Below are 12,589 nucleotides of genomic sequence, written 5' to 3'. Positions count from 1 at the left end.
TATATTATAGTGAGGGGAGGACGTATATATATTATAGTGAGGGGAGGACGTATATATATTATAGTGAGGGGAGGACGTATATATATTATAGTGAGGGGAAGACGTATATATATTATAGTGAGGGGAGGACGTATATATATTATAGTGAGGGGAGGACGTATATATATTATGGTGAGGGGAGGACGTATATATATTATAGTGAGGGGAGGACGTATATATATTATAGTGAGGGGAGGACGTATATATATTATAGTGAGGGGAGGACGTATATATATTATGGTGAGGGGAGGACGTATATATATTATGGTGAGGGGAGGACGTATATATATTATGGTGAGGGGAGGACGTATATATATTATAGTGAGGGGAGGACGTATATATATTATAGTGAGGGGAGGACGTATATATATTATGGTGAGGGGAGGACGTATATATATATTATGGTGAGGGGAGGACGTATATATATATTATAGTGTGGGGAGGACGTATATATATTATGGTGAGGGGAGGACGTATATATATATTATAGTGAGGGGAGGACGTATATATATATATTATGGTGAGGGGAGGACGTATATATTATGGTGAGGGGAGGACGTATATATATTATAGTGAGGGAAGGACGTATATATATTATGGTGAGGGGAGGACGTATATATATTATAGTGAGGGGAGGACGTATATATATTATGGTGAGGGGAGGACGTATATATATATTATGGTGAGGGGAGGACGTATATATATATTATAGTGTGGGGAGGACGTATATATATTATGGTGAGGGGAGGACGTATATATATATTATAGTGAGGGGAGGACGTATATATATATATTATGGTGAGGGGAGGACGTATATATTATGGTGAGGGGAGGACGTATATATATTATAGTGAGGGAAGGACGTATATATATTATGGTGAGGGGAGGACGTATATATATTATAGTGAGGGGAGGACGTATATATATTATAGTGAGGGGAGGACATATATATATTATGGTGAGGGGAGGACGTATATATATATTATAGTGTGGGGAGGACGTATATATATTATGGTGAGGGGAGGACGTATATATATATTATAGTGAGGGGAGGACGTATATATATATATTATGGTGAGGGGAGGACGTATATATTATGGTGAGGGGAGGACGTATATATATTATAGTGAGGGAAGGACGTATATATATTATGGTGAGGGGAGGACGTATATATATTATAGTGAGGGGAGGACGTATATATATTATGGTGAGGGGAGGACGTATATATATATTATAGTGAGGGGAGGACGTATATATATTATAGTGAGGGGAGGACGTATATATATTATAGTGAGGGGAGGACGTATATATATTATAGTGAGGGGAAGACGTATATATATTATAGTGAGGGGAGGACGTATATATATTATAGTGAGGGGAGGACGTATATATATTATGGTGAGGGGAGGACGTATATATATTATAGTGAGGGGAGGACGTATATATATTATAGTGAGGGGAGGACGTATATATATTATAGTGAGGGGAGGACGTATATATATTATAGTGAGGGGAGGACGTATATATATTATGGTGAGGGGAGGACGTATATATATTATGGTGAGGGGAGGACGTATATATATTATGGTGAGGGGAGGACGTATATATATATTATGGTGAGGGGAGGACGTATATATATATTATGGTGAGGGGAGGACGTATATATATTATAGTGAGGGGAGGACGTATATATATTATGGTGAGGGGAGGACGTATATATATTATGGTGAGGGGAGGACGTATATATATTATGGTGAGGGGAGGACGTATATATATTATAGTGAGGGGAGGACGTATATATATTATGGTGAGGGGAGGACGTATATATATATATTATAGTGAGGGGAGGACGTATATATATATTATAGTGAGGGGAGGACGTATATATATTATGGTGAGGGGAGGACGTATATATATATTATAGTGAGGGGAGGACGTATATATATATTATGGTGAGGACGTATATATTATGGTGAGGGGAGGACGTATATATATTATAGTGAGGAGGAGGACGTATATATATTATGGTGAGGGGAGGACGTATATATATTATAGTGAGGGGAGGACGTATATATATTATGGTGAGGGGAGGACGTATATATATATTATAGTGAGGGGAGGACGTATATATATTATAGTGAGGGGAGGACGTATATATATTATAGTGAGGGGAGGACGTATATATATTATAGTGAGGGGAGGACGTATATATATTATAGTGAGGGGAGGACGTATATATATTATGGTGAGGGGAGGACGTATATATATTATGGTGAGGGGAGGACGTATATATATTATAGTGAGGGGAGGATGTATATATATTATAGTGAGGGGAGGACGTATATATATTATAGTGAGGGGAGGACGTATATATATTATAGTGAGGGAAGGACGTATATATATTATAGTGAGGGAAGGACGTATATATATTATGGTGAGGGGAGGACCTATATATATATATTATAGTGAGGGGAGGACGTATATATATTATGGTGAGGGGAGGACGTATATATATATATTATAGTGAGGGGAGGACGTATATATATTATAGTGAGGGGAGGACGTATATATATTATAGTGAGGGGAGGACGTATATATATTATAGTGAGGGGAGGACGTATATATATTATAGTGAGGGGAGGACGTATATATATTATGGTGAGGGGAGGACGTATATATATTATGGTGAGGGGAGGACGTATATATATTATAGTGAGGGGAGGACGTATATATATTATAGTGAGGGGAGGACGTATATATATTATGGTGAGGGGAGGACGTATATATATTATGGTGAGGGGAGGACGTATATATATTATGGTGAGGGGAGGACGTATATATATTATGGTGAGGGGAGGACGTATATATATATTATGGTGAGGGGAGGACGTATATATATATATTATAGTGAGGGGAGGACGTATATATATTATAGTGAGGGGAGGACGTACATATATTATAGTGAGGGGAGGACATATATATATTATAGTGAGGGGAGGACGTATATATATATTATGGTGAGGGGAGGACGTATATATTATGGTGAGGGGAGGACGTATATATATTATAGTGAGGGGAGGACGTATATATTATAGTGAGGGAAGGACGTATATATATTATGGTGAGGGGAGGACGTATATATATTATAGTGAGGGGAGGACGTATATATATTATGGTGAGGGGAGGACGTATATATATATTATAGTGAGGGGAGGACGTATATATATATTATAGTGAGGGGAGGACGTATATATATTATGGTGAGGGGAGGACGTATATATATATTATAGTGAGGGGAGGACGTATATATATATTATAGTGAGGGGAGGACGTATATATATTATAGTGAGGGGAGGACATATATATTATGGTGAGGGGAGGACGTATATATATTATAGTGAGGGGAGGACGTATATATATTATAGTGAGGGAAGGACGTATATATATTATGGTGAGGGGAGGACGTATATATATTATGGTGAGGGGAGGACGTATATATATTATAGTGAGGGGAGGACGTATATATATTATGGTGAGGGGAGGACGTATATATATATTATAGTGAGGGGAGGACGTATATATATTATAGTGAGGGGAGGACGTATATATATTATAGTGAGGGGAGGACGTATATATATTATAGTGAGGGGAGGACGTATATATATTATGGTGAGGGGAGGACGTATATATATTATGGTGAGGGGAGGACGTATATATATTATGGTGAGGGGAGGACGTATATATATATTATAGTGAGGGGAGGACGTATATATATTATAGTGAGGGAAGGACGTATATATATTATGGTGAGGGGAGGACGTATATATATTATGGTGAGGGGAGGACGTATATATATTATGGTGAGGGGAGGACGTATATATATTATAGTGAGGGGAGGACATATATATATTATGGTGAGGGGAGGACGTATATATATTATAGTGAGGGGAGGACGTATATATATTATAGTGAGGGGAGGACGTATATATATTATAGTGAGGGGAGGACATATATATATATATTATAGTGAGGGGAGGACGTATATATATTATGGTGAGGGGAGGACGTATATATATTATGGTGAGGGGAGGACGTATATATATTATGGTGAGGGGAGGACGTATATATATTATAGTGAGGGGAGGACATATATATATATATTATAGTGAGGGGAGGACGTATATATATTATGGTGAGGGGAGGACGTATATATATTATGGTGAGGGGAGGACGTATATATATTATGGTGAGGGGAGGACGTATATATATTATAGTGAGGGGAGGACGTATATATATATATTATAGTGAGGGGAGGACGTATATATATTATGGTGAGGGGAGGACGTATATACACTCACTGGCCACTTTATTAGGTACACCATGCTAGTAACGGGTTGGACCCCCTTTTGCCTTCAGAACTGCCTCAATTCTTCGTGGCAGAGATTCAACAAGGTGCTGGAAGCATTCCTCAGAGATTTTGGACCATATTGACATGATGGCATCACACAGTTGGCGCAGATTTGTCGGCTGCACATCCCTGATGCGAATCTCCCGTTCCACCACATCCCAAAGATGCTCTATTGGATTGAGATCTGGTGACTGAGGAGGCCATTTGAGTACAGTGAACTCATTGTCATGGTCAAGAAACCAATCTGAGATGATTCGAGCTTTATGACATGGCGCATTATCCTGCTGAAAGTAGCCATCAGATGTTGGGTACATTGTGGTCATAAAGGGATGGACATGGTCAGCAACAATACTCAGGTAGGCTGTGGCGTTGCAACGATGCTCAATTGGTACCAAGGGGCCCAAAGAGTGCCAAGAAAAAATTCCCCACACCATGACACCACCACCACCAGCCTGAACTGTTGATACAAGGCAGGATGGATCCATGCTTTCATGTTGTTTACGCCAAATTCTGACCCTACCATCCGAATGTCGCAGCAGAAATCGAGACTCATCAGACCAGGCAACGTTTTTCCAATCTTCTACTGTCCAATTTCGATGAGCTTGTGCAAATTGTAGCCTCAGTTTCCTGTTCTTAGCTGAGAGGAGTGGTACCCAGTGTGGTCTTCTGCTGCTGTAGCCCATCTGCCTCAAAGTTCGACGCACTGTGCGTTCAGAGATGCTCTTCTGCCTACCTTGGTTGTAACGGGTGGCAATTTGAGTCACTGTTGCCTTTCTATCAGCTCGAACCAGTTTGCCCATTCTCCTCTGACCTCTGGCATCAACATGGCATTTCCGGCCACAGAACTGCCGCTCACTGGATTTTTTTTCTTTTTCGGACCATTCTCTGTAAACCCTAGAGATGGTTGTGCGTGAAAATCCCAGTAGATCAGCAGTTTCTGAAATTCTCAGACCAGCCCTTCTGGCACCAACAATCATGCCACGTTCAAAGGCACTCAAATCACCTTTCTTCCCCATACTGATGCTCAGTTTGAACTGCAGGAGATTGTCTTGACCATGTCTACATGCCTAAATGCACTGAGTTGCCGCCATGTGATTGGCTGATTAGAAATTAAGTCTTAACACACAGTTGGACAGGTGTACCTAATAAAGTGGCCAGTGAGTGTATATTATAGTGAGGGGAGGACGTATATATATTATAGTGAGGGGAGGATGTATATATATTATGGTGAGGGGAGGACGTATATATATTATAGTGAGGGGAGGACGTATATATATATATATTATAGTGAGGGGAGGACGTGTATATATATATATATATATATATATATATATATTATAGTGAGGAGGACGTATATATATTATAGTGAGGGGAGGACGTATATATATTATAGTGAGGAGGACGTATATATATTATAGTGAGGAGGAGGACGTATATATATATTATAGTGAGGAGGAGGACGTATATATATTATAGTGAGGGGAGGACGTATATATATATATATATATTATAGTGAGGGGAGGACGTATATATATATATTATAGTGAGGGGAGGACGTATATATATATATTATAGTGAGGGGAGGACGTATATATATATATATATTATAGTGAGGGGAGGACGTATATATATTATAGTGAGGGGAGGACGTATATATATTATAGTGAGGGGAGGACGTGTATATATTATAGTGAGGGGAGGACGTATATATATTATAGTGAGGGGAGGACGTATATATATATATATATATTATAGTGAGGAGGACGTATATATATTATAGTGAGGGGAGGACGTATATATATTATAGTGAGGAGGAGGACGTATATATATTATAGTGAGGAGGACGTATATATATATATTATAGTGAGGGGAGGACGTATATATATATATTATAGTGAGGGGAGGACGTATATATATATATATATATTATAGTGAGGGGAGGACGTATATATATTATAGTGAGGGGAGGACGTATATATATTATAGTGAGGGGAGGACGTGTATATATTATAGTGAGGGGAGGACGTGTATATATTATAGTGAGGGGAGGACGTGTATATATTATAGTGAGGGGAGGACGTGTATATATTATAGTGAGGGGAGGACGTATATATATATATATTATAGTGAGGGGAGGACGTATATATATATATATTATAGTGAGGGGAGGACGTATATATATATATATTATAGTGAGGGGAGGACGTATATATATATATTATAGTGAGGGGAGGACGTATATATATATATATATTATAGTGAGGGGAGGACGTGTATATATTATAGTGAGGGGAGGACGTGTATATATTATAGTGAGGGGAGGACGTGTATATATTATAGTGAGGGGAGGACGTGTATATATTATAGTGAGGGGAGGACAATATCACTAATGTATGGGGTAACGACGTTTCCATGACAACAGGAACAACGGGCGGGAAAGCAGTGTCGGCGAATAGGGGGGAGGAGCTACGTTTAGGAAACTCCTCCCTACCAATCAGCGCTAACCAATCATCAGCGGGCGTGTCAGGATCCCGCCAGATTATAAACCGCGCCGCCGGCGGAGAGCGGGAGTTCGGAAGTCTCAGTTCCGTAGTGAGTGACAAGTAGCCGCCATCATGTGGATCCAGGTGCGCACCATGGACGGCCGGGAGACTCACCGCATTGACTCCCTGTCTAAACTGACCAAGGTGGAGGAGCTGCGGGAGCGGATCCAGGAGGTGTTCGGAGCGGAGCAGGACCGGCAGCGGCTCTTCTACCGGGGGAAGCAGATGGAGGACGGACACACGCTCTTTGATTACAGCGTCGGCCTGAATGACATCGTGCAGCTGCTGCTCCGCCAGCTCCCGCCGCCGCCTCCTCCTCCCCCGGTGCCGGCAACGGCGGAAGAGCCCGATGACGACTCCCCGATGTCTGAGACTGAGCCGGAGGAGGAGCCCAGCGCCCGCGGCCTGTACCGGATAAAGCAGCCGGTGGACGCCCGGGACCTGCACATGGGCGCCTGGTTCGAGGCGGAGGTGGTGAACGTGACCCGGGGAAGCCCCGGAGACCCCGCTGATGACGTCATCTACCATATCCAGTACGAGGGCTATCCTGAGAATGGGGTGGTGCAGCTGAGGGGCCAAGACGTGCGCCCCCGGGCCCGGAGCACGCTGTCCTGGGAGGAGCTGCGGGCCGGACTGGTGGTCATGCTCAACTACAACCCGGAGGAGCCCATGGAGCGGGGCTACTGGTACGACGCCGAGATCCTCCGCAAGAAAGAGGGCAAGAACAGCAAGGAACTGTACGCCAAGCTGCTAATGGGGGACGCTGGAGACCCCATAAATGACTGCAAAATCGTATTTGTGGATGAGGTGTTTAAGATCGAGAGGCCCGAGACCCCAATCCCAGCAGAGACCCTGCCCCCGACTCCCGAGGAAGTGCCGGCCAAACCGCAGACTGGACCCCAATGCAAGCTGTGCAAGGATGACCCCAAAACCAAGTGCCGCATGTGCGCCTGCCACATCTGTGGGGGCAAACAGGACCCCGAGAAGCAGCTGCTGTGCGATGAGTGTGACATGGCCTTCCATATCTACTGCCTGGACCCGCCGCTGTCCGCCCTGCCAGATGTGGATGACTGGTACTGCCCGGACTGCAGGAACGATACCAGCGAGGTGGTGCTGGCGGGGGAAAAGCTAAAGGAGAGCAAGAAGAAAGCCAAGATGGCGTCCGCCAGCTCATCTTCTCAAAGAGACTGGGGGAAAGGCATGGCGTGCGTCGGGCGCTCCAGAGAGTGCACCATTGTCCCATCCAATCACTACGGCAAGATACCCGGTGTACCAGTTGGCACCATGTGGAAGTTCAGGGTGCAGGTTAGTGAGGCTGGCGTGCATCGGCCTCATGTGGCGGGCATCCATGGGAGAAGCAATGACGGCTCCTTTTCTCTGGTCCTGGCTGGTGGTTATGAAGATGATGCTGATGATGGCACAGAGTTTACCTACACCGGGAGCGGAGGTCGTGATCTCTCCGGTAACAAGCGGACGGCGGAGCAGTCATGTGACCAGAAACTGACCAACATGAATCGAGCACTAGCCATGAACTGTAACACCCCCATCAATAATAAAGAAGGGGCCGAAGCTAAAGACTGGAAAGCGGGCAAACCCGTACGTGTTGTGCGTAATGCCAAAGGGAGCAAGCACAGCAAATTCGCCCCAGAAGAGGGCAACCGATACGACGGCATCTACAAAGTAGTGAAATACTGGCCTGAGAAGGGCAAGTCCGGCTTCCTCATATGGCGCTACCTTCTGAGGAGAGATGACGACGAGCCGGCGCCATGGACCAAAGAGGGCAAAGAACGTGGTAAAAAACTTGGCCTCACTATGCAGTACCCCGAGGGTTATCTAGAGTCTGTGGCCAACAAGGAGAGGGAGAAGGAGAACCTAGATTCAGATGAACTAGAAAGTCCGGTCAAAGGGAAGAGAAAAAGGAAATCTGTCATTGATGATGATGATGATGATGACGACGAGGAGGGAACGCAGAAGAAAACTAAAACTGAGCTTGTGTACGACTTGACTCCGGAGCAAAAAGAGCTGATCGAAAAGGACGAGCTGAACGTTAAGTTATGGAGCGAAGTGATGACTCATCTAAAGGAAGGGCCCAAATTCATCAGCAAGGTGGAGGAGACCTTCCTGTGCATCTGCTGCCAGGAGGTGGTGTACAAGCCCATCACCACCGAGTGTCTGCACAACATCTGCAAGAGCTGCCTGGACCGCTCCTTCAAGGCCTCAGTGTACAGCTGTCCGGCCTGCCGACATGACCTGGGCAAGAACTATGACATGCGGGTGAACAAACCCCTGCAGAGCGTCCTCGGCCACCTCTTCCCGGGTTATGAGAGGGGGCGATAACTGGTTGGCAGCTAAGATTACGATATTACAGCTCTTATCTTTTCTGGACTCTGCCATAATTGTTGGTGCTTCACCTAAGCTCTCCTGTCTCTTACGTCTGACTCTGAGATCAAAAGCTGCAGAGGACATAACATCCCATGGTAACTGGACATGACCTGCTGGCATACGTGGAGAAGCAATGTTGACCACATGCAGCTCTGCCCATCTGGATATATGCGATTAAATCTGGATTAGTAAGACTGACGTGTATGAAGCCAAGTCACTAGAATAGTGCTGTTTTGCAGGGGTATAAGCCACCACTGATCAGGGTCTATCGGATTGCTGATTATATCCTGTGTTAGTAAGGGGTATTCCAATCTTTAGAGATTATCACCTGTCTGGTGGTCTGACTGCTGGGACCCGCACTAATCCCAAAAACTGGACTCCACAGAATGGTTTCTGAATGTCGTGGTGGCCGGATGTGTGCACCACTGTGTCATTCTCTATGGGACTGTCACCGGAGGCTGAGCACTGTACTCTGGGAGCTCCACAGAGACTGAACATAGCAGGGCGGCACATGTCCGGCCACCGCTACATTCAAATAGGTAGGTGTCCCAGCATTAGGACACCAGGCCCATCAGCAAGTTTGGTGCTAACTTCTAAAAATGGGAACAACCCATTAAACATTGATAGCAGTGACAAGTAATTTCTTGTAACTTGCAGTTTTGTTTTTTTTCTCTACTCAATTTGGTTTAGGAGTCCGGTGGGCGGTCCTACTTGTAGATGGACAGATCATTCACGGAGCCCAATCTTTGTCCAGAATGAAGAGATTAATAAATGGCCGGTTATAACTACTCTTCACAGGTCTAGATCAGTAGTTTAAAGGGGTATTCCCATCTACAAGATCCTATCCTAGTATGTAGTAGGTGTAGTAATAATATTCGCAAATACCTCCAATAAGAAACTTATAGTTTTTCTGATTCACTCTTTCCTCATGCAAGGGGCATTACAGGACCTTGGGTATCCATGGTTACGACCACTGATAGTGGTCATAACCATGGATACCCAAGATCCTGTAATGCCTGCACATGAAGAAAGATGCAGTGAATCAGAAAAACTGTACTACGTTTCTTATTGGAGGTATTTGCTAAAATTACTATTACACCTACTACATACTGGGATAGGATCTTGTAGATAGGAATACCCCTATAACTTTTACACCATATCTGTATTATTCTTATTGGTGGTGTGTCCTCCTGCTGACAGAGGTATGAGGTTGTGTTTTGGGTCCATTGAGTTGAACCTTCTGCAGCAGAGCTGACTCCCTGGCCTGGGTACAATAGTCCCGTATGTGCCAAATAGTCATTTTCATGCCTTCTTTTTGGGTCGCCTGCTTGAGAGAGTAATCAGCTATCACCGTACAGTTGTATGTTATTTGTACTGCTGGTAATGGCACCTAATGTCCAAGTATTGTCTTAAAGAGTACAACTGCGGGGATCCCCCCCCCCCCCCAACAACCCAGATAAGGCTCGGGCATGTGTACCTCTCCATAGGACTGCCAGCGACATCGGAGTCCATTGCTCAGCCGGTCCCACCATGCGGCCATGGTCTGATATCCAGATGTTTTATAGGTAGAATTTCTCCATTATCTGTTTTGATTCTTGTTCACAATTGAATCCTTGTGTCATCAGCCACTGATTCCCTTCTCCCCTGGTTTTTTTTTTTTTCCCTTGTTACCTTTGTTCTACATTGTTTGTGCGCTTTATATGTTTTACTTTAACACTGAAATCTGATATGATTACATCAGCAGAAGTAGGATAAATGGTTAGAACTTACTGTAACTTTTAATGAGTAAAAGAGCTCTGTGCCACACTACAATAGTACAGTGCTGCCAGGAAAGAAGGTATAGCTCTCGCCCAATTCTTGTAGAGGACCCGAGTTACATGCCGATGCAAGAGTATATGGCCAGAAGGGTGAATTGGTAACCTAATATCCCCTGTATATCTCCTGCCCAGACAAGGACAGGACTCAAGTTTGAACATGTAACATGCCCCAAAAGAGTAGTCCACCCGACACGTTTCAGCCTCAGCAGGAGCATATACTTCCAAGAGGCCGTGTGGCGCCCTGCATGCTTCTTTTAGAGCTTGCTGTCACTGCAGCGCCCTGACTTATACCCTTTAGCTGTGAATCTAATGGATCCTTTTTCCTCTTTTGGTACTCCCCTGATGAGGATTTGCTTTTGAGGTGGAAACGTATTCGTGGGCTAGTCTTCATAGGTTATACTTAGGTACTGCCCTTGTCAGGGCGGGAGTTACACTGGGCACATAAGGCTACCGGTTCACCCCTCTGGTCATATACTCTTGCATCAGCATGTGACTTGGTCCACTACAAGAATTGGGTGAGATCTATACCTTCTTTCCTGGCACTGCCATCACTGAGCACTGTATTACTGTATATATTCTATATATCGGCATGTGTCCTACGTGCACTATTCTGCTGACTTAGATTTAATTCTGAAGAGCTAATGTCATTCGTGTTGATGGACTTCTTGCTTTGCAATACTCTACCAATGTTTTGGGGATTTATCTCCTATATTGTTCACATAAATAAATGTATTTCATTTCTACAAGATACAAATGGATTTCATTCTTAAGTGCAGAATGATGATAGGTTGGAGGGGAGGCTAAATCGCTTTTCACCAGTGACTCAGTGATAGCTTTCTTGAAAGGGTTGTCCGGCCTTGAAGTACAAGTCTGTAGTTACTCTGTGACTGCAGACGTGTGAATCCTCGTAGCACACATGCACTGCACGCTGTGAGGATTCTCCAATGTCGGGAGCGGGCGATCATGTGATATACGCCCGGCCACAATCAGAGTAGACTGTTTCTGGCCTTGCCCAATACATTGAGTGAGGCTGTGTACGTCTAGTCGGAATGTGGCCGAAAGTATGCATGATGGCCAACATAGGTGAATCCTCATAGTATGCGCGCTGTGAGAAGTAATCTGCAGTCAGTGACCACAGACTTGTAGCTTAGGACCTGACTAGAGTAGAAAGGAGCTAAGCCAGCATCTTGATTGATACAGAGAGACCCCCGAAACAGAAGAGGGCTGGTGGAGCTATAGAAAAAGCACCAAACTTGGGACCACATGTCAGAGTGTAAAACAGGCAATATGTGAAGTTTTGAATATTTAGATATGTTTCCATGAAAGAATACCAGCCCTTGTACATTACGTGTCTGCCAGTAGGAGAAAAAAATATCACCGGTGCCAGGAGCTCAAGGCAA

General features: G+C 44.0%; 2 protein-coding genes across 3 annotated transcripts in view; one reads left to right on the top strand and one right to left on the bottom strand.

The window, feature by feature from the left end:
• Nucleotides 1-12,589, bottom strand: part of PEX1 (peroxisomal biogenesis factor 1) — a 68,763-nt gene that overhangs the window by 53,146 nt on the left and 3,028 nt on the right. The window lies entirely within an intron of this gene.
• Nucleotides 7,005-11,943, top strand: LOC141095737 (E3 ubiquitin-protein ligase UHRF1-like). Its single transcript, XM_073582019.1, has one exon. The coding sequence runs from the start codon at nucleotides 7,063-7,065 to the stop codon at nucleotides 9,325-9,327; it is 2,265 nt and encodes a 754-aa protein (XP_073438120.1). The 5' UTR covers nucleotides 7,005-7,062; the 3' UTR covers nucleotides 9,328-11,943.

This window comes from Dendrobates tinctorius, unplaced genomic scaffold (genome assembly GCF_039654945.1).
Source record: "Dendrobates tinctorius isolate UK_male_01 unplaced genomic scaffold, ASM3965494v1 ptg000070l, whole genome shotgun sequence".
Classification (NCBI taxonomy): Eukaryota; Metazoa; Chordata; class Amphibia; order Anura; family Dendrobatidae; genus Dendrobates; species Dendrobates tinctorius.
This window is presented reverse-complemented; position numbering and strand designations above follow the sequence as displayed.

Coding starts and splice junctions, on each gene's coding strand:
- LOC141095737 (XM_073582019.1), top strand. CDS start 7,063: ATGTGGATCCAGGTGCGCACCATGGACGGCCGGGAGACTCACCGCATT.